General features: G+C 35.6%; 1 protein-coding gene across 4 annotated transcripts; it reads right to left on the bottom strand.

The window, feature by feature from the left end:
- Positions 1 to 714: 714 nt before the first annotated feature.
- LOC105286109 (solute carrier organic anion transporter family member 4A1) lies at positions 715 to 21,401 on the bottom strand. Of its 4 annotated transcripts, XM_011350776.3 has the most exons (14): positions 21,151 to 21,401; positions 18,520 to 18,572; positions 11,549 to 11,756; positions 9,367 to 9,535; positions 8,858 to 8,996; positions 8,080 to 8,257; positions 7,591 to 7,693; positions 5,287 to 5,408; positions 4,310 to 4,570; positions 3,363 to 3,564; positions 3,187 to 3,201; positions 2,850 to 3,000; positions 2,333 to 2,715; positions 715 to 1,937 (listed from the first exon to the last, which is right to left on the bottom strand). In XM_011350776.3, exons 2-14 carry the CDS (start codon positions 18,562 to 18,564, stop codon positions 1,757 to 1,759), a joined length of 2,157 nt encoding a protein of 718 aa, XP_011349078.1. In that variant the 5' UTR covers positions 18,565 to 18,572; positions 21,151 to 21,401; the 3' UTR covers positions 715 to 1,756. The 4 variants fall into 4 exon arrangements, with proteins under 4 accessions (XP_011349078.1, XP_011349079.1, XP_011349076.1 ...); XM_011350777.3 differs by lacking the exon at positions 3,187 to 3,201 and having other exon boundaries at positions 21,151 to 21,400; XM_011350774.3 differs by lacking the exons at positions 18,520 to 18,572; positions 21,151 to 21,401 and adding an exon at positions 12,230 to 13,186.
- Positions 21,402 to 22,684: the final 1,283 nt, after the last annotated feature.

Consider the following 22,684-nt stretch of genomic DNA (forward strand, 5'->3'; position numbering starts at 1 on the left):
GAGCGATTGTCAGTTCATCTAGAAAGGTAGATCTAATGTTCTAATACATAAAACTTACGTTATAAAAATGTTTTATAATAATATTTATGTTGCGTTAAATTGCGTTCATTTATATGAAATATAAATTTTCTTAGTGGTGCATAAGCACGCGCGTGCATATGTATAAAAAATATGTATTTTTATATCAGCGTTTCTAATAGAAAATGTGTAATAGAGAACAATTAATATTAATATATTATTGCGAGCTAGATATAAGTTGTTTGTTATGTATGATATTTTTTATGAGTAGCAAAAATTATTTATGATTTCTTAATCACGCTTACTTTATAAAATCTTTGTAGAATTATGGCATATCACTAACTTAGCAATGTATTAATTAATTAATAATAATTCATCAGAAGCTCTTTACAAGGCGCTAGAAGAGGGACTGCTTTTATCGGCAATGGATAACTCTCTGCAATCATTGGGCTTCGGTGACCAGTCGCGAGTTGCGTCAGCTCGGTCAGCTGTATATTGAAATCATTTTTTTGATACGGATAGACTATTACAATTTATTTTATTTGCCAGAAGAACAAGGTAAAATTTTTTAAATACGAATTTAATACGCATGTGCAATTTTAATGCAAAATGACATATTTTATAGACGAAGGATTTGGAGAAAATGGCAGATCTTTCAAAGGGAAGGGGACCAAAATTGGACCGTGTATAACAAACTGTATGTAAATGCTTTCATTTATTTGTGACATATATATATAATACGTGCTTTAGGCATATGTTTGCATCGTCGTCGTTTAATAAAAATAATTACAGTGAAAAATGACGCAGAATTTTCGCGATATCAAATTGACGTACGATATAACATATGTGACATGTATTAGTACAATCCGAAATTTATACGTACGTACGTTGCGTTTTCCTCTGAATATAAAATGCTATTGATATATAGTTACCATCATAGAAAATGCTGAAAGGCTAATAGATTTTTAATTGACAATTGCGCGCGCAGTAAATGTTAAGGTAAATGTTACAAAAATTCACATTGTATAAATAAAGCTCGTAAATTCGAGCTGCACAGACTGGATATTTAACTTACATTTACAAGCGATACAACTGTTTCTCTATTACTGGAGAAACTTGATGAATTTCGAGTACCATACATTGAGAAAAAGAGTAGTTGAAAGTGGATTGAAAGAATCAACCGTTTCATCTTAAAAATAAATACAATATTCGTTGAATAAATTGAATAAGTGTTAACGAATTGCATTAATGTTGTAACTTTTGTTATAATAATTACTTGAGTTGAATTTATTCATTAAATTCAATGTTTTAATTCTTGATTTGTTTAAACAATTTTGTTGATCCAATAGATTTTTTCTCAATGTAAGCTTTTTGGCATGTTGGGACACATCTTCATATTTCTTAATCGACTTTCAAGCTGAGACATATGTGCGTGTACGTGTGTAGATATATATGTAGGTATAAAAATTCATCATCTTTTCAACGTGCAAAAGAGAAATACCGTTTTCCGCGAGAATTGCCGCAATCAATATCTTTCATATTGATAACTTGATATTTGCCTACCTGTTTGTGACTTCCCATACTTTTAAATCGTTTTTATCTACGGCTACACAACGGCTCGCCGTATAAAAAAAGGGGGTTAGAATATTTGTTTATCCCAATGATAAATTATCTTTGTTGTCCCGCAAAGTAGCAATTCTAAGAGGATAACTTTATGAAGGTACAAAGTAATCCAAATTTACGGGATCGGTACTATTTGAGCTTCTTGAGACGTGTCGCTCAGCATTAGAGTGGCTGCGGTTTGCTGCCGAGAGTTTTCGTTGATACCTCTACCGCCTGGTGGAACGTACGTCCACCACGCTAGGAAAAAGAAAAGGAGCGAAGCTGCCTTTCCAATAAAAGCCAGAGCAAGCATGTATCTGAAAGAAATAATGGACAAAAAATAATATTAAATATGCCAAATAATTCTCCTTTTTTCGTATAAAAATTAATTAATCTTGATTTTAATAAAAACAAAGTTAATTGCAATGTCACATTTTGTAAACGTTGTTTGTAACATTTTAAAATTGCATACCATATAACTTAAAATATTTTAATTAAAACTCGTTAACTATTTATGTACGTATAATAGGTGTAATGTGATATATTATGTAATAAAAATTATAATAGATGGAAACCGATGGAAAATCGATTTTGAAGTAACTTTCTATTAAAGTATTTTAATAATCATTGGGTTCTCGTATCGGATTAAATCGCAATGAAAAAATTGATTTGATAAAAGAAATCATGGTAATAAATCGTGTTATTGGCCAACCTGCTCATATAGTAATTGTCATAGACGAGACACGCGCCTCTACCCTCACATGTCTCGTTCCACAAAATGCATGTGTCATCTATAAGAGCACCGAATACCATGGGCGCCGGTATCGTGCCCAAAATTCGTACTTTAATCCACTGTACGCCTAGAGCAAATGAGCGTTGATCATCACGCACAACTCGTAATGTGGATGAGAGTGCCGGCATTGTGCACAGAAAAGTCATGAACATGTTGCAAAATGCCAGAACGATGAACAGCCACAGATATGAACATGTACTGCTACAGGTAGTGTTGATAGCTTCATACTGAACAATATTGCCTGTGTCGCTAGTCGTTAGATTCATTGCCGGTGCGTGTATACAACTGCAGTCCATATATACCTATAAAGAGATAAACACCATAAATTTTAATATAACCACCGCGTCAACCAAGGTTTTATTTCTCGACTTTACGAAAAACAAACTTATTAGTGAAATGATTTACACCGTAGCATAAAGATATGTAACATAACAACCTTGACGTCGTTTATTAGTGTTTCTTGGTAACATCCGGCGTGGCAAGGCGAATAGTACGTGATTCCATCGACTCCGCATATTGGATCAAATTGTGACCTCGAGCATCCGCAGCCTTTATTGCAATTGTTTTCCAGAGATAACGCGATTTTTCTGCAATGAGATACCGCGTAAAGTAACGAGCATAATTGTAATAGAAGCAAATTTATAATTGATTTCATTTAACATTATATTGACTACATTATTAATTCGCCATAGAATCCACACTAAATACTATAATCTTGCGTTAAATCTAGTTTACATCATTTTTATAATAGCTAATACTATTTGTATACTTGCAAGTACTTGATGAAACTATTCAGAATTGGATAAGCAGGACCATCATCCGTAAGTATAATAGATGACGCAATCCCAGGGAAATAAAAACAAAATGTGTCAGCCAAATATCTGGTTGACATAGCGTGGACATAGTCAACATTAAATATGCACTACATCAAACGGACGATTATACGAACTTTGTATTGTTCTGATAGGGCACAGTCAATCCGGCAAAGTCCAAGTTTGGGCAGTTTAGAGCGAAACAGAGTGTAAAAGCGATACAGGCAGCTGTGGCTAGCAAACAAAACTTTAAAATGCCAGAACAGGGCAAGTTAAAGCGTTTTATTAGATAGCCACCGAGGAAAGTACCACCGCCTCCCGCCGGTACAGTTACTAATCCTGAAAACGAGAAAATCAATGTTCTGATATACTGATTCTGAATTGAGTCCAATTTATATGTGTATTTATATGTGAACATTTGTTCGTTGCAGTTTATGTATTTGTCTATTTTCGAATGTGATCTCGCATTCGAGCTTTCGTAAAAAGAAAGATCGCGTATAATAAAATCGCATGTGTGAAAAATTTGAATAAGCCAAACAATCCGAGTAATCTGTATCTTAAATGACATAAAAAGTAGAAAGAAGGAACAAGAATAATAATTCGTGGAATAAATAAATGATTAACTATGTAGAATAATAAATTTAGTAAAATACATATTCGAAATTCAAGATAACTTGTCATTAGCTAATAAACTTTGTCTCACAAAATATGATATATTCTCTTGTAATTAATTAATTAATTACAGCATACGTTAATTAATTATTGTTGAAGTAGAATATATTTCGTGAATTCATTCACAATTTGCCGATTGCAATTTCATTGTCAACTTATACAACGTGAATCGTGTTTCTTATTTGATTCGTATGTGTTTGAATAATTTCTATCGCTTTCATCGATTTTTCTTTTTATGATATGACATTTTATCGGCAGTCAAAGCATTGCTATTTGCCGTTATGAGCATTTGTAATGTCATGTATCGAAAAACTGCCATGAGTTTTTTTCACTCATCTAATACAATATGTGAGATCGTGCACGCTGTGGACAGTCTGATAGATTATTAATTGAATTGCGACACATTATTCACCCATCAGTAGCGCGGCCGAGCTGGCGCTGACGCTAAATTGATTTTCAATCAGTTTCGGCAGGAAGGCGGCAAATCCGGCGATCAGCAACCCTTCACTGGCACCTGCCAGGTTCAGCATGAAGAATGCTGGATTTCCGAGCAGCTCAGTCAGGGCGCGTGGCAGCTCTCGTATTTTGGAAAACGCTTCCCCCGTACCAGCGGTAGACCGTGTCGATTTCTCGTGTGCCTCTGACACTCTGTCTTTAGCTAATTCCTCCGATCCTATTTCAGAGAATCATTCATCTTTTTAGTAAGTTTTATGAAGCTTGATATTATACACAATGAATTATATGTGTATATGTAGCATGAATTGATAGATGTATAAATTAATTCGGTGCTTTTTTTGAAAGAAATTAAACCTTTATTTATTTTTCTTTTTTCCAGAGGGAATTTACTTGTCCAATAAATGGAGAAAAATATATTTAAAATTTAAAGATTGATGTATTTATTATTCTTCTCTAAATAAAGACTCAATTTCTTCAAAAAAGCACCTAGTTAATTTATGCGCCTATTATTATTAAATACATTGTTTGTAATCATAACATATTGCTTGTAATCATATATAATTTATTAAGTATAATATTAACTGTTACACACACACACACACACACACACACACACACACACACACATATATATATGTAAATTAATTATATAACATTTTAGAAAAATGTTTAAATATATAATATAAAGCAATTATGTATTATATGTTATTATACAATTAATTTGTACCTAATATTACATTTTTGGTCTCCTTTAACAATATATTGCATAACTATTTTCTTTAAAAGGTATTCATTTAAATTGTTATTCTTCGCTTCTCAAGTTACCAAACTTTATTTGAATGTTACAGCTGTTGCTTCAAGTTGCTTCGTTTAAATTTGTTTTTCATTGTATCTAAAATTTTACTTTGTTTTAAAAGTTATCTACTATTATACCAGGTAAAGCTGCTGGAAATGCCAGAACAGGTATTGCGATAACAAAACAGATGACAGCTGCCGCCAAGAAACCGATCCACCATGCGCCAATCCAAACATTACTGTCGGGAATCAGTCCGATCCTGAAATTTCATAATTTACAACTTACATAATTCGCAATGCAAACAACGAATCTATCAAAGAATCTTTTATCTGATCTTTTATCGGATCTTTTACCCTGGAAAACAAATTTAGAATCCGTTCTGCATTCTGGGGATCATGGAATTTTGATGTCTTTTCATTTCGAGTCTCATAACGATAGACGTGAGTAGACGAAAATAAAACGAGTTCACAGGTCGCCTTATTAGATTTTTATTGAGGCTGAATAAATTGACATGGATAAAAAAGAGAGAAGAGCTTCTGACCGACTATCCTAGGTATAAAAAGGGAAAACTGTATTCAAAGAATTTACATCGTGGATCTATATAATTTATCATTCATTATCTATCTATTATTCATTGCTTGCTGGATATCATTACATTAGTGCCTTCAAGTGCTCGACTTTTTTTAGCAATTTGATTTTAGAGATGATATTGACTGATAATATCTGTGTTCTTCAAATTTTCAGTTCAAACAAACATTGCTTTCGTGTGACCCGCTCAATCAAAAGATTAAATCTGATTGGAACTAATTTATTAATTGAATTAACTCATTACTCAACTGAAATCAATAAAAATTTTGGTAAATTACTATGAGAGTAGTAATTCAATGAGAGAATCATTGAAAAAGTGAGAATTTTATTTACCAACTTTTTATCGCTAATTATTTCTCAAGAAAAAACGGTGAGGAATAGAAGGAAAAGAGAAGAGGCGAATTGGAGAGAAGAAGAGAGGAAAAAAAAGATAAAAAAAGGAGTTAAAGAGAGGGTGAGGATTTGTAAATGCGCGCGCGCTTACACATGTACTGTAAAAAAAAGAATATTGCTATATCGAATAATGATTAATTCAATTTTGAGGCGGCACAGTGACTCAACGAGGTTGATGCAGGAGTGGAGGGTAGCCAGAACAGCGGTCCATGGGGAGACGTGTAGACAAATAGAAGTTGATTGTGCCCTAAGTGCCGGGGGATGAACTGACAGAGAAAGTTCTGAAGGTTAACGTGAACGTCATCATCAAACATTGGTTCACCGTTTGACATTTTCCTCGTGAGACATATTATATTATACATCGACAGAGTTACACGCGCTATTAATCTCGGCCCATTATACGCCCTAATGATCCTACGCGGAATATTTTTGTAACGGCGCGCACACATTCTCGATGTGCGTCAGTGAGAGGTACTTGTCACGTTTTTCATCTTGAGAGTTATTTTTTATCTCTTCAGATAATTTGCAGCGGGGGATGAATAAGATGGAAAGGAACTGGATAAGCCTGTAAAGCATGCTTGTACAAGTACAAGCAAATATAATAAATTTAATATGACTTTTCTTAGCCTTATTCATTAAAACTGACATGCACAGAAATAGAGAAATGAGAAAAAGCAATAATTATAACTGTAAATAATTGAAAACTGAAAAATTGATCACTATATAAAATAGACATATAAATATTTCATTAGATGAATAATTCCCTTTTCCTTTTTACTTACTTATCGAATACAATGCTATCAAACACAGTTGTATTACAAAATCATTTAAATATATTATTTCAAGAGAATATTTTTACTTTTAAAAAATTATAATAAAACGAGAAAGATATGCGCGTTCCTTCTATTTGCAAAATATATTACAGGAAATGTTGCGGAAAGTGTCGAACGAAGACAGGAAGGAACGCATAACTGTCATGCTGTCGGAATTCGTCTCCGACCTTCCCCGTTGTTACACTAAATGCGTTTTCTACTTTTTTCGCTTAATAACGCGAGAACGTTTAGTCGCGCGCGTCAGCGGCAGCTTTATTAAATTCTCGTGAGATTTATCGGTCGTTTACGCCGATCTGTCCAACGGTATGTAGGTACGTACATGTCTATGTATGTACATGTGACTACATAGTATAAATGTATACAAATGGATAGTACATCCGATAACATGTCCAATAACATTCAGAAACGCACGGTTTTGAATAAAATATTTGAATAAATTTGAAAAAAATCTCTGAGTTTAGTGAACGTAGTATACAATAGTATTACAAGAATTGGAGAGAGAAATCTCAAGGACCAATAGGTTTAACTAGCATAAAATATAAGTGGATAATTCAATACATGGGCGAATGGACTCGACTTAGATCACAGAAATTCATTTACATGGTCACATAAAACATTAATACTTACGTTGAAGAATCTATCGTAAGAAAGTCCGTGTAAATTTTTAATAATTCACCACCGATGACATATCCTAATGCTGGTCCTATTATGGCCATAGTATAATAAATACCTGGCAACATAATATATAATATGGTATAAGAAAGCTATATATGTATAATATAATATACACGGAGTGTATCTTTCAGAAAGGAAACCAAATTTTCATTTTTCTGCTGATAGCAGCATCATTTAATTTGAAGGATGATATTTAAGCATACATATCCGTCATGTTAAAATTTGCTCGAAATCAGAGAAGTAAGTTTTGAAATATATTATACGATTTGAAATAGTACTATTTCGCACATTATTCTGTTTTTTAAATATTTTTTAATAAGAAATATACGGAACAATCCAATAAATATATCGCACATTGTATTAAAATTAGTTAAAAGATGAAAGATAAAGAGAGAGAAATGCTGTAAACATTTTCGTGAGCCAATAATAATAATATTTTACCTAGATAGACTGAAGACATCTTCTTCGAGACATTTTCGTCGAGATATGTAACTCCAAGGGTATAAAAGGGTGCCGCACCGGCGCCATGTAACAGCTGAGCTACCAGAAATATGGTTAAGTACACGCCACTGTAAGGCTCTAGCTCCGCTTGAACGGTAGATTGATCCGTGCAGGAGATCTGAGTGGCCGAAATAATGATAAATCTGGCGTCACCGATTCGCTAGGCAAACTACGTGAGGTAGAAGTGGAAATGGAGAAAAGCATGGGATTACAAAACAGATTTTTTAATTATGTCGTGGTCAATTTGGAATTTAATATTTGCGATTTAACGAAAACTTGATATTAATGTAAATGTTCATTATCGCGATACATCGTCGATTTAAGAATAAACTTTATAACAAATGTTAAAACTTATGCAACTAAACACGTTGAAAGGGGGCCATGTTAAATTCTGGTTAGCAAGTTCTCTGCTATACAGCATGTTTTCCAGACTTAGTTCGTTCGGACTGTCATTTATTTCACTTCTTAGAATCTCCAGCCTGTCCGATACACACTTTTTCTTAATCAACGGCGTACGAAAATGTACCGATGACTTTATTGTTCCGAAGCCGCCAAATTCATGAGGGGATTGGCCGATAAATGGCATGACGTCTTTGGCAACAATACGGAGAACATTTTGAGGAGACTTGAGTTTTTTAAATAGACATCTTCTGTTAGCTTCTTGAAAATTTTGGAAAACTTATTCCTAGACATGATATAATAATTCACAATCACTTACCGAATGGCTCGACGCATTGGCCACATTTCGACATACGTTCTCCTTTTGCTGACCGCCTCTGTACGGACCGGCGAGATAATGCGGAGATGCAAATAGCAGACTCCCTATACCTAAGACTAGAACACCTATGCCAATGTACCTGCGACATTCCAGAATATCCGATTAGAGCTGAATTTATTACTATTATCATTTCCATTACTGAATCGAGCATAACAATGTTTTGCGAGGTCAACTTTTGTACCTTCGTTGAAATTTGAGATTTTCGCGGAGCTATCGATTGTCGATTACGAGCAAAGGGTCCTCCGGAGGCTGCGTCGAGGACGCAGTAAAGAAACGGGACGGAGATTAACGTCGACGATATCGGACAGAGTGACGTTAAGATTAATATTTATGAGCAAATGGTTGCGGAGGGAGAGGAGGACAGGGAGGGGCGCGATATGTCGGTATTAATATTAATGCATAAGACAATGGCGTTCTGGAGACGCGCGCGCACGTTGTTATCAGCGTACCTCGGTTTTGATGCTTTTGCACGGCCGCCGAGATAGCTTACTGGCACGAGCAGAAGGAAGCTGGCGATGTCGTAGCCGCCTGCTATCAACCCGGTCTCCGACGACTTTAATCCGAACCTCCTCTCTATCGTCGTTATAACAACGTTCACGAAACCGTTCACGACCATCCCTGAAAATAACGAAAGCATGAGGATGAACAGATTGTCGTACAAGAGTTAAATATGTAGATCAAATAAAATGAAAGTATTTTTGCAATTCCATTTTTACACGATACAATAAATTTATACATTATTATAATGTATAAATGCAACGTCACAATGTATTGGTACAAGGTTTTATTCTAGTTTTCAACACATTATGATAATATCGGGTAAACGGTTCCCTTAGGACGCATTTAACGGATACATTCTAGTCTCGAAGGAAGAAGCGTGCAAACGCCTATCACATCGGCAACTTTAACGAAAATTGCACTTCGTTACGCGCGCCGTCTTTCAGTGAACCGTTAACGCATTTTTTCTCTTTTTTTTCATCAATGTATAATATGTATATCATTGTTATACAGTCATTGATAGATGCATTAATGCATTCACAAAGATATTTCACGCCATTAATCTATTTTTTAATTCTTTATTATTCAATGCAGGACAGTTGGAATTATATGTATAATTAATCACATAAATAAAAAGATATTTTTTTTAGTTTAATAAATAAACAATATTTAGCTCGTCTTGAGCAGTGCAAAAGCATGCTTAAATGACAAGACAAGTTTCTTTTTGTAGAGTTTTTGTAGAGTTTTGTACAGTTAACAAGTTATTAACATTAACGTATATTATGAAGGAATATGTAACCATCGAATGTGAGCACGCCGGACGACATCAATATACCTGATTTCTACCCATTCCTGAATACTAAATGCAAACTGTTGATATCGGCCCAACCAATTCGATCCGATTTCCCGTCAGTTATCGTCAGTCATCACCCTTCCGCATCCTTCCCTTGTCCGCCCTTTGGCTCGCTCCAAAATTGCGTTCGAATAGTACTGTTAACCCTGTATTTCGTCAAACGCTACCGAGGAATTATATTTACGAAGGCGCAATGCTTGCCTCAATTCTCTTCAAACATGAGGAAGATAGCTAGATAGATAAATAGATGGACAGATAGATAGACAGAATATGATAGATTGATAGGTAAGTGGATAGATAGATGGATAAATAGAGATCTAGATAAATAAATAGATAGAGAGCGCGCGCAAATAGTTGTGTCCCTGACACTTGTGTCTAATCTCGGATAATCGAAGGAGAGTTAACGCTTTATGCGCCGATGCTAATGACAGGCTCGAAGGGAGAGACTCTGTGAGAGGGATATTCGCTCTCTCCACCCTTTTCGAATGGCGTCCTTATATACGTATGCTACTATTATTAAAGATTTAACTTTTAGAATAGGATGGTGAGAGAAATTTATCGATAAATTCACATTCCCTTGCTAAATTATTATTTCAAATTAATTATCATTATAAAGTTCGCGTACACACACACACACGCGTTCACATTTGTTAAAAGATAAATTTCTACGTAATAATTATCAGAGTTATGGTCGAGTATCATTACCCAATTTTCATCCAGAAATTATTCCAATTGCCTACATCTTTTATTATCATTTTCCTAGTTTTAATACGACTTATTAAAATCACAAACCATTTTCAATGTAACTTGAATACAAATTCCACGATTTAACTTCTTTAAACAATCATGTACTTTATTTTTCTTGGCGAATTTTGGATAAAGCTAAGGCATCTGCAAAGGGAATATTTGAAAAATAAACATTTATTGAAGAAATTTTGTATTTAAGTAGACTTCTCTCTTGCTGCAAAGCGGAATTATTTTTCCATAAAGTATTTTTGCAATTTTTTAAATTAAAATATTAAAACAGATTTTTACGTAGCGATTACGAAAATATAATATTTGAGAAGGAAAATTGTCGTTGCAATTTTGTACATTTCCATTCCAACATTGTAATGAGTGTGCGCGGGTGACGTACATGTATCATGTATTCGCACGCACACACAGACTCACACAAATATTTGAGAAATGTTCCACGCGAATAAAGGATTTATCAGGAAATTTTTGTAATAGCGAATCACACGCGTCGGGCGATTCGCGCGAAAAATCGAACTGATACGTACCTTGCATCGCTCCGGCCCAACATAACCAGAAAAGCGCCCATTTTGCAGTACGAAATCTCTGCAGGTAAACCGGCCTGAACCAGAACCAACCACATGTCAGATTGTCCGTTTCCTTCAGAATTTCCGGCTTTATTTCCGACTTCCTCGGACTGTCCCCGAACTGTTCCGGGAAGCTGGACAGGGTCTCGTGCATGTCCGGCACTCCCGACTATAAATTACATACACGACGATTTATCGTTATTACACGAAATGCAAACGATTTCACATGTCGCGCTTCATTCGCAAAGAAATATTAATATTCTCTTCGAACACCTAGAGGAGAAATATAAAATAGGAAATTTATAATATCTAGTATTTTCTTTATAATCTTTATTTTTGCTCCATAAACTTCGCAAACGGTAAAGTAGTAAAGTGGTAACTAGTTATATATGTATATATATGACTTGAATGAATACGCAAGTGCGCGCGCAACACGACGTGATTGTTCCTAAGTAGAAAAAGAGATAAATACGGCATAATCTCGGTGAACCGCGATCCCCGGCGATAGTCTGATCGTTTTATATGTTGATGCTCGCAAACTGAATATCTAGCTGGAAATTTGACTTTCCTTTCTTCTTCTTTATTAAAGTTCTTTCGTTAAAGCCACAAAGATTCGCTATAACATGCGGAAGCGATACTCACGCCAAATGTAAACTTGTCTCTCATACTGTTAACTGATAATCTCCAAGGAAGGCACGTAGAAAATGAACTTAATGTATTCCTCACTCTCGTGGCCACTAATTGTGCCATTAAATACACACCAATAAACACAACAGTCTCATCTTCGTCTTATCTTCTTGCCTTTAAGATCGTCGCACATGAGGATTCGATAAATGCTTAATGTCGTAATGTTCCACTCTTCCGCTTTACCAAATTGTTAAGGATTGAAAGTCGAAAGCGACATTTTTCTCGCGTTGTTTTGATGCCGACTTTCCGATGCCGGAGACATTCGTTCAATAACGAAACGTCTCCTCGCTTGCTGTTTTATCTCCCCCTTTTTTTTCCTTTCTCGTTCTCCAGTCCTTAACAGTGTTTCCCGTTCTATGCGAGGTTTTAATCGCGATTTTCTCGACCAGCGCAGACGTGCCAACAAACTGTAAATCTCATCGTATTAAATTGCACCGCGCCGATCACATCTCTGTTTCTACTCCGTCGATTCTAATTCCGCGCGATTGCAATCGAGATCATAAATCGCGCGACGCTCTCATAGTGCTATCATCGCAATCACGAGCAAAAGCTCCATCATTCGTGCCGTCTTTCATTGCTCGCACGTGGGCTCTCTCTTTCCCGTTGACAATTTTTGCAGTTGCGAGTCGATCGCGTTTTTCCACCGTCGTGAATTTGCCGTCAAGTTTCATTGCACGACGCGATGTCACTGACTCGATCTCACAAATTCCTTTTTACTCTTTTTCGTGCATCTTGCACATTTTCGATCGCAAGCAATTTCATATGATAATTAACAGACCTCGATAAACCCTACTACCGAACGACCGAGAGCGTGCATTGCACGCGACTGAAGTCGCACCCGCGCCCTCTCTCTTCTCTCTCTGCACCACTTACGGTTTCCCCCGTGAGTTCAAACACGGTATACAACCATCACCGTTGCCGCCGCCGCCGCCGCCGCCACCACCACCACCACCACCACCACCACCACCACCACCACCACCACTTGTACCACCACCAACCATCAGCACCGGCGCTTTTACGGACGTACTACCCTTACTCTCCTTCTTTTTCTCTCTCCGTCTATCTCCTTGCTGTCGTTACCTCCCACTTAGGGAGGTCTAGATACCTCTTCCTATACTGTTTTCCCCGACCTGACTATAAACCATCCCTGCTAGCTGTTGCTTCGCCGCCAGAAGATGAACAAGTTACCCGATTCCGCCCGTCATTTGAATGCGATCAAGTTTATTGGCTTTCGCGGGGATTTATGCACCTCGCGGTAATAACACCGCAGGCGGAGCCGCGAGACGGTTAATAAGCGTCTCACGAAGATTGACATCGGTTTTGCATCGTTTGCGTCCTCGTGAATAAGCGATATTAACAAATTTTCGTTTTGTCAGTTAAAAGTCAATGAGAGAGGAAAAGGGAAAACATTTTTTTCACCAGTATGTTGAATTATTATCTCAATATACACAGAAATTATAATGGTACATTAATTGCAACAAAGAATAATTAAATCAAATTAATGTGTAATTTTAGCTGTAATAAGACTGCTTGTCGATTCTCACGTGGAATTGTCCAGGTCGATGCGATTGGGAATGTGTAATTAATAAAACTGTTGGAATCGCCGTTTGACTATGAATTCTCCTATTCGTGATTAATCTCGTACTGAAAACGATAGTATCCACGAGCGTACCATCGTGAATACATACCATATGAATATGATTCAGAGAAACTGACTTGATACGGCACTCAATACGCGTCTCGGCTGTTAAAATTTGAGCAACGACAATTCTACTACCTAACAGGTGACGCACGAACGAATTTCTTTTCCATGGAGCTCTATCTACCGCACTCGCCTTCTAGCTACTAGATGCCATAAGAGCAACGTGGCGTGGAAGAGAACGGAGGACAGATAAGCCTTAGATATTACACACACTTAAATATAGAGACAGATAACAAAATAACTGTGCGTAAAAATGTGTGTATGAATGGAAAAAAAGCGATAAAATCGCTTAATCCCTATTGGTAGAAAAAGAAAATGTAGCACAAGAACGTAAGAGAAGTTCGGTTTGGATATTGATTAGGAAAGTTTCACGATATTCTCTCGCAGAAATGCCAAAATTCCTAAAGTACGCGAAAGATGGGAGACAAGCGCAGGTTGAGTCAGATATATCAAACATTGCGAACGTGTCTAGGAGGATTTATGATGGCAATAACGCCAGCACGTAAAGGTGAAAAGATTGAAATAAATCACTATGATAATACCGTCTCTTAAAGAGGCGTGGCGCCAAGTATGAATCATTAAACGCACTGTATATTCATGTAAAATTAAAAACCAACACATTTTTTAACATTTTTCTGTTTTACAACTATTACGTGAAAACTAGGAAGAGAGAGAGAGCGCGAAAGAATATAGCAAAGTATCTCCTTGCGGAGACAGCTACTTGCCGCATCAAATTAAATATCACGTCCATTTGCCTCGCGGGCAGTGTGATTATACGCTCGGTGAAAGCGACGCGTCACTGAAAAGGAAAAAAACGCATTTTATGTGTAATACAAGCGCACATATATATGTATATATGTTCCCTCTCCTCCACAGACGTATGTATATACATATGTCATGTCGCATAATGCTAGCGCGTGTATCGTGTGTGTGTGCGTGTATCAACACAAAGTAACGACCAAAGCTAGTATCGCGCACACATGTTGCACGAGGGAGGAAATAAATACTCTTTCGGAGCCATCGCACAACGCGCGCGTTTCATGGGCCACGCGACTGCTTCGACATAAATTTTGTGGATTTAATAAAGATTCATGGCTTCCGCTCTTGCGAAGAGAAAGAAGGAGAGAGAAAGAACACGCCGTGTATGGGTTTACTCGTCGAAAAGACGGCGAGCGGACGTCGCCTCTTACGCGATCGTTCCATCTCATAGGTGTCGAATTTTCCTTGAAAAAAATTAATATAGTCATGTTATGAAAATACTTTATTCTCGCTTCTTGTGTTTTTATCAAATTAGTAACTCAGTCGAAAATTTGGCAAAAATTCCGTGCGTGAAAAATCATGTGACAATAGTATAATTCTTACCGCAAAATTCACTCGGAGCAAATTTATAATACACCGTGTATTTTTCACTCGTGCAGGATGTACATTGCGGCGCCTATGACAGTAGACAAACAACGGTTCGTGTCGATGCTCGAGGGCGTGGGCGAGCTCAAGCGAGTTACATATTACGATGGAGACTAAGAAAGCTTTTAACCATTTTTCAATTTGTCGTTTGAAAATTTGTATGAAATAATAATCATTTTAAAACATTGCAAAACAATTTTGGCATGAATGGAGAACAAACGCAATTTTTTTCATTAAAAGATTGTAAAAAATTAAATTATATAGGTATACGATTTATTTAATTAATCTTAAATTTTATACCTATTTATAATTTAAATAAAAATAACTTGAAACAGTTTATAAATGTAGATGTTAATTAATATTAACCTGACTGGAAAATCTGTGTGGATTTTGTTTTAGCAAAATTCAAATACAGAACTTTGTATAAAGAATTGATATAAAGTTTTGCGTTTGAAGTTTGCTAAAAAATTCACACGAGTATTCCTGTCAATCCAATAGAGGAGATCAACATACTTACACGAAATATCAAATAGATTAATGAATGATTTTGTATTTAATTAAAGACATAAATGTAAAAAAGACGAAATTGAGGATATACCTACCCGAGTAGCAAAGTGACATCTCGAAAGACTACGCAATGATACGAAATTTCATTGATATCTTTTCTTCCACAAAGACTGTGCATGCGTATAGAAACATAAAGAAGTTACACGTTTTGTTTCATATCATCATCATAGCTCGACAGCTATGTCCATGCGTCGTACCTCTTAACACGCGCATTAATCTTTAATCCCCTTGTGCGAATGCGAGTCACGGCGCGTATCCTACACACCGATTGGAAAATTCAGGAATAGAAATGATCTCTTGTATGTCATTCGATTAGCGATATGATGTTAGTCATGATTTGTTGGTCAATCTACTTTGATATAATAAGCTTATTGTATGTATGTGCATATAAGTTTGTGGATCAATCACTTTATCGATCGAATAAATTGCTTTCTTTTACTATTTTTTCATTAAAAAGATATCAATGGATATCTCCTTTCAGAATTCTTTCACCTTCTCTCTCTCTCTTTCCTCCTTGTTATCTCTTCCTTTTCCAGGATTCCTCGAGGATAGCCCATTAATTGAGACAATGGCGGAGTATGCTGCGATTTTCGCGCTCCGCGCGTGTCTCCTCTTTTTCTTTTTCCTGCCATTATGTTCCTCTATCTTCGTTGTAGCGTAGCCGCTACTCCTTACAATTGCAACGCAATGGCGCGCTCGGCCGTGCTTTTCTGTGCTTTAAACCGGTATAAAACTATCCTCGTCCGCGCGAGCAATGTTACCGAAAATAGGTATCACAATGGGAACGAAAAGCGAAACCGGGCTTTCGCTTTAGCTGCGTCCCATTCAAAAGTCTTGTTTCGGACTTTTAAGCTGAAAGAGAACAATAAAAAGGATGCTTACATCTCGATTGCTATTTTCAACCTCCACACAGTGTCTTATTATGAAGAGAGGCGTCAAAAATTCGATAATTAAATGCAATTAATGTATTTATAATTATTTTTGCTTGGTTCCACATTCTATGCACTTTGAATCTCCAATCAAACAAGTCGAGAGGTGCCAATTATACAAATCGGAGCTTAATTGGAAACCGATCGGGTTATAAGAGATAATTACAAAGCAATAACATCGCAGCTTTAATACAGAAGAAAAAATACTTTGAGTTTTATTTCGGCAGAAATAGAATAAAAATTTTTCGAGAGCAAAAATAGGGACTTGACGCAAAGTCTGTTTTATTTTCCGCAAACAGCTTGCAAGTAGAACTTATAGGCAATGCTTATTAATAGCACGCTAAAAAGTTACAATTAGTATGCAAAGTATGCAAGTATGCAAAAACAAGAGGAAAAGAAAAAATCGGAGTAAGATAAAGAGAATAAGGCATGATAGTGGCGATTTGGTTATTTTCTCTATACCTTGTACATGTATAGACTCGGATATCTGCACGGAGAAAAGAATAACGGTATCCTCCCTACCTGCTCTACGCAGTGTCGCCTTACATGTACTTATGCAAATTTTTCAAGCATGCAGATGTAAATTTTCACGAAGGCAAACACTGCTGCGGTGGATAAAACGCGTCGGGGTACGTGTGCGGTATGGTTGTTTATTCTTTCGGAACGTACGAACTTTGCACGAGACACGAAGGGATAAGGTGGCGGACTCGTGGCTTATCGTTCGCAAGATTAAAACGAGATTTCAGTTTGCCCAGGAAAGAACGTGGACGTTTTAGAACCAAAAAGAAGCAGGTGACAATTAAAGATAATCTAATAATATACAATATAATTTATTCTTCGCAAGCCTTACCTAAGATTAACGTAATAAAATAAAATGTTACAAGGCCAGTTCTAATGTTCCGTGTAATCGTGTATGCGCGTAAACATCATCTCGTCGAAAAAAGCATTGAGTAGAGGTGACACCTCTTACCCGTCATAATCGAGATGCTTGATTAATGCAAAAAGTATTCAAATGTCGCCCCATTTTTCGCAATGACACATCGATGTTCGATGTTGAAAACTTTGAAGTTCCTGAGAGAACATTTTGCGGAATATATGCGTTTATATATACAATAATACAGAGTAATATGTATATGCATAAATAATTATATATGTCAATCGTATATAGACAAGATATGGAACAATACTTTGTACTAAATAATGTACTGTTCCATGTATCAAATAAATTTTTATACGATAATAATGAAACATAATGGCATTAGAGCATGCTCCAGTTCCAGAGTTTATAGCCATTTATAGTACGACGTATAATCTTTGCCGCTATTGCACTTGGCGTATTGCCCGGTGGATAATTAAGAATGGAAAGCAAAAACGGAGAAAGTAGTAAGTCAATGCATCTTTTCTTTGTGGTACCACATGGCACGAGCATATTACTTATTTGCAAACATGTGCGATTGGAATTCAATTATTTCTATTTCGCTTCATCGAAATAGAGTTTTAGTTCAACTATTATATTTGAGTTCCTCTTCATCATGCTTTTGTTTGAAAAAATAAATAAGGAAAGTGACAAATTACAATGGAATATGCTCGCGCGCACGCACACACACAACTATTATAATATAATAGTATATTATTTGACTTACCACCGACTCGATGCCGTCAAAGGCTTGATTACTTATTCCATTCATGTTGTAATCTGGAAAATAATTATAATTTATTTAAATTAATTATTTATATAAATGACGTATAAATAGAAAATTAAAAAGACGTAAGTTATTGAGTTACACGTTATTTATCTCAGATATACTTATATGTGTCTTATTGACGACTTATATGTTTACTAGATATTGTAGTAGTATAACGGAAAAGATATTAATTACACTTTTTGTTCGTTATTTAAATATACTGCAAATGAGGAAACGATAATCCAATATGTATCTTTATCATAATATCTCGGGCTTCGACATTATCATGATGCATTTTGAGTGTTCACTGTAGTGGCTCGATAAGACGATTGTTGATAGGTGCGAATGAAACGTAATAGCATTCAGGACGGTCGAAGTAACAGGATAATGGACATTGCGATTAAATTATTATGCACCCCGTTGCGCGGAATGCGCGCCCCCAAGCTTAATCTTTACGCAAGTCAAATTTTAAGTTCACATAGTAGGTCACTCGCGTCAGGAGACTCGCTCATATTGTTATTTTTACAATGTATATAAAACAATTCACGTATGCAAAAAAGTTTGGATTTTAAGTTTTTTTTATTTCTACTTTTTCTTGAGAGTTCCATTTTATTTAATCATTTTTTATTATTATATTTAATAATTTAATTATATCTAAGTAAGTTAAATATATCATTAAATTTATACATTTAAACTAAAATTTAAACAAATAATGTTTTTAGCATTGAAATGCTAATTATTATTTTCTTTAACAAACTTAACTTAAATGAACCTAATTGCTAACTCAACGATCAGATCCGTTGCATTTTCATGAACGGCAACTCATAATTACCTCGTGCATTTTCACTATCAACTTGACCTTGCGATAAAAACGATCACGCTTTTCCAGCATACCGCTTATTTGTGACCGTCATAAACTGTTCAAATTCAGATAAATTCAGAGAGAAGGAGAAATAGAGAAAACGTCGCGAGTTGAACGAGCGAGACTCTTCGAGATTAGGACATTTTTGAGTTCACTTTGTTGACAAGTAACCTTCCCATCCCTTTTGTGTGACAAAATAAACGCACAAGACATTATATGCCAATTATAAAAATTTTGTTCTTTCGAGTTCTATTCTCTTATAGTTAGTTGTGTATCTCTCTCAATATTTTCGGCGTTACGTAAAAATTTCGTAGACATCTTTCGCACAATCTTTTGCATTAAAGTCGTATCAATGACTTCATCAGATATTAATATTTCTGTATGAAAGATGTAGATTTTTATCAAGATATTGTAACGTTCTTGTTTCGTTGCTGCTATTGTGATTTTCGCTTAATCGCGATAACAGTATTATCACAACCTGTGTTGGAACTGTGTTATAAATAAAATTATATTAATATAAGCAATTAAGAAAATTAATCGGACACTTAAAAACGCAGCCGATAGTGCGTATTACAATTGTTTCTTGATCAAATTACATAAAATTCAAACATTTTAACCCTGCTTTGCAAAAAATCTTTTTAGCAAAACCAATAATAGACAAAAAATTATAGGGCAATTAATATATTTTATGTATAATTAATTACCTAAGTATATTTTATATTGAAAGAATAATTATGTTACTTAAATTTTGACTTTAGAAAGCATCAAAATATTCAAATAAAGTATATACACTTGTATAAATGTATCGAAATCAATTATCTCAGAAATAACAGCAAAATCTTTATTGCGCGATCCGTTTGCAAATATGAAATTTCAGTAAATTATAATTTCCTCAAATCGCAGGAAGTGCTGTCGTAATACCCGTCATGCTTTTTACAAATGGCAGAAAACAGATGGCTAACAGAGGTATCATTACTGCCAAGTGACGTTAATTCGGAAATCGGAAAGAATAGAAATACTCATACAAATTCGTACTTTACAGCAAACACATGCGATGATTCGCTTTACGCAGCAATAGTCTTACTGATAAGTTAATAAAGTAACTCGACATGCTTCGTCACTCCATTTGCATTTCTAAATGTTTACGTATTACGTAAGATGGACGCGTGGCAGGAAAAGATGCAACAACGTGAAAACGAGAGAAAACAAAACGGTGGAATTGTAGTAAGTCGAACTCTGTGTGCAGACAGCGTTTCGACTTGAGCCATGATGCTGTTAATTATGTGACTCTCGATGGATACTCCGACGACGCTTCCGTTAATTAATTTCCGTCTGTCTGCATGCCCGTTTCGCGACGCTACATAATTAATTAACGTAACCGTAGGCTTACGGAAGAAAAACGACGAGCAGGAGCTGACGATCACAGCTGTGTTTTACGCGATAGATGCAATTCCCTCTCCTTCCTCGTCGATGTCACGCACAAATATATGCTATATCTAACAAGTATATACGTAAGAGCACACGTGACATCCAGATCTTGAATTATCCTTGCCGTAATCATAATATTAACAATAAATATCTTTATAATTGCGTCAGCAATAATTTATTTGCAATGATTTTGCAGCGTCATCATGAATTACATTTACAATCATATATTTATACGTTATAATATACTTATGTGATAATTAATAAATGAGAGGAGCGATATATAATTCGTGATTACTTACGAAAAATCGCACAAAAATCTAGAGACGAAGTTCGAGTCGCACTTGCGCTAATAATACAATTCTGCTATCCATGTCGACGCGATATAGCACACGATTGTGTCAACGATCTTGATATGACAGATGGTACCCATCGCGACAGGTCTTACTCTCTTCGAAGGTTAAAGAACACGTGGCAATACATCGCGTTTTATTTTACGAACACTGAAGCGAGAGCGAGATCAGAGACGAGCTCGACGAGACGATCGCCTTGGACTCTCACTGACTAACTACTGAACGTGATGTAGTCCCAAGTCGGTGATTGGCCTCAGAGTGGGGTTTACGTTATACATACAGTATGTAACACGCTGTACACTGAAGCATGTAACATAAAATTTTTCGAGATACCTACGTGTAAAGTATATGTATTTCCTGCAAATTTATTTATGATATCCATTAAATATGCGTGTATATTATTATATGGTTATTTGGAACGAAATAAAAATTGATATAATATTTGATATAAAATATATAATGTAAAAACAAGACAAGTGATAATCATATCTGTTATAATATATGTTTATTTGAATAAGTTTTACAAGTAACGGTAGGGACTCTGTTACTTGTACATAACTTTCACATTTTGTCTAAAAAGATTAAACAAATCTGTATAATGCACGTGTTGATTATGTAATAATAACATAACTCGCAATCTGACATGTCTATTGTATTTCAAATTATCTGCATACATATAATACATATTAAGTATGTAGAAAGCACAGTTGCATAAACGGGTTATATTGGAACATCGAAAGTGACTTTCATTCGCTATTTTTTTATAATGTTATCGGTTCATCAAAGTTCAAATCATCGGAAATATACATGCTCGCGTCATTCTGCCTTAACCGCAAGTGAACAAGTAAATAAATAACGCTCGTATCCGCTTGTATTGTGTCTACATAGATAATTTAATAAACAGTTATGTTACAGTATTTAAGAAAGATGTGCTTACGATTATACGTAACTTATATACGTACATATAAGTAGCAAATTTGTTATTTGAACAACAAATTAGGATTTGGTATAGAGGAAATCCTTTGTTTTTTTTCTTCCTAGACAAAGCCATTTGTTTCGAATTGTCACTGTTTGTTGTTTTTACTTAACGTATGCAGAACCTATTTACCCTCTTTCTGAATTTTTCCCAGTCAGTGCAGTCGAATGGAAATGGCTTGTCGCGTGATTCCAAGCTGTGGAGCGTACTCTTTCTGTGTTTACGCCGAGTTCTCATGCAATAACAACTGCAGGTTTTCATCACCAAATTTTCGTTGGAAAATTTCCCTCGCGACAATATCAGAAATATAAGTCAAAGTAACTTCACCAATGCAGAGCAAAGTATTTTAGTGGTTTTAGCAGTATATTTTTTTAAGCTAGAATGCAAACAGCATGTCTTAGTGTGTGAAAGTATCTTAAATATATTATATGTTATCGTGTTTATTACTGCTTTTTTTCAGGTTGCTATTACTGGATGCATATTATAACGAGGAATTCGTACCAATGT

Source organism: Ooceraea biroi, chromosome 12 (assembly GCF_003672135.1).
Source record: "Ooceraea biroi isolate clonal line C1 chromosome 12, Obir_v5.4, whole genome shotgun sequence".
In the NCBI taxonomy this organism is placed as follows: domain Eukaryota; kingdom Metazoa; phylum Arthropoda; class Insecta; order Hymenoptera; family Formicidae; genus Ooceraea; species Ooceraea biroi.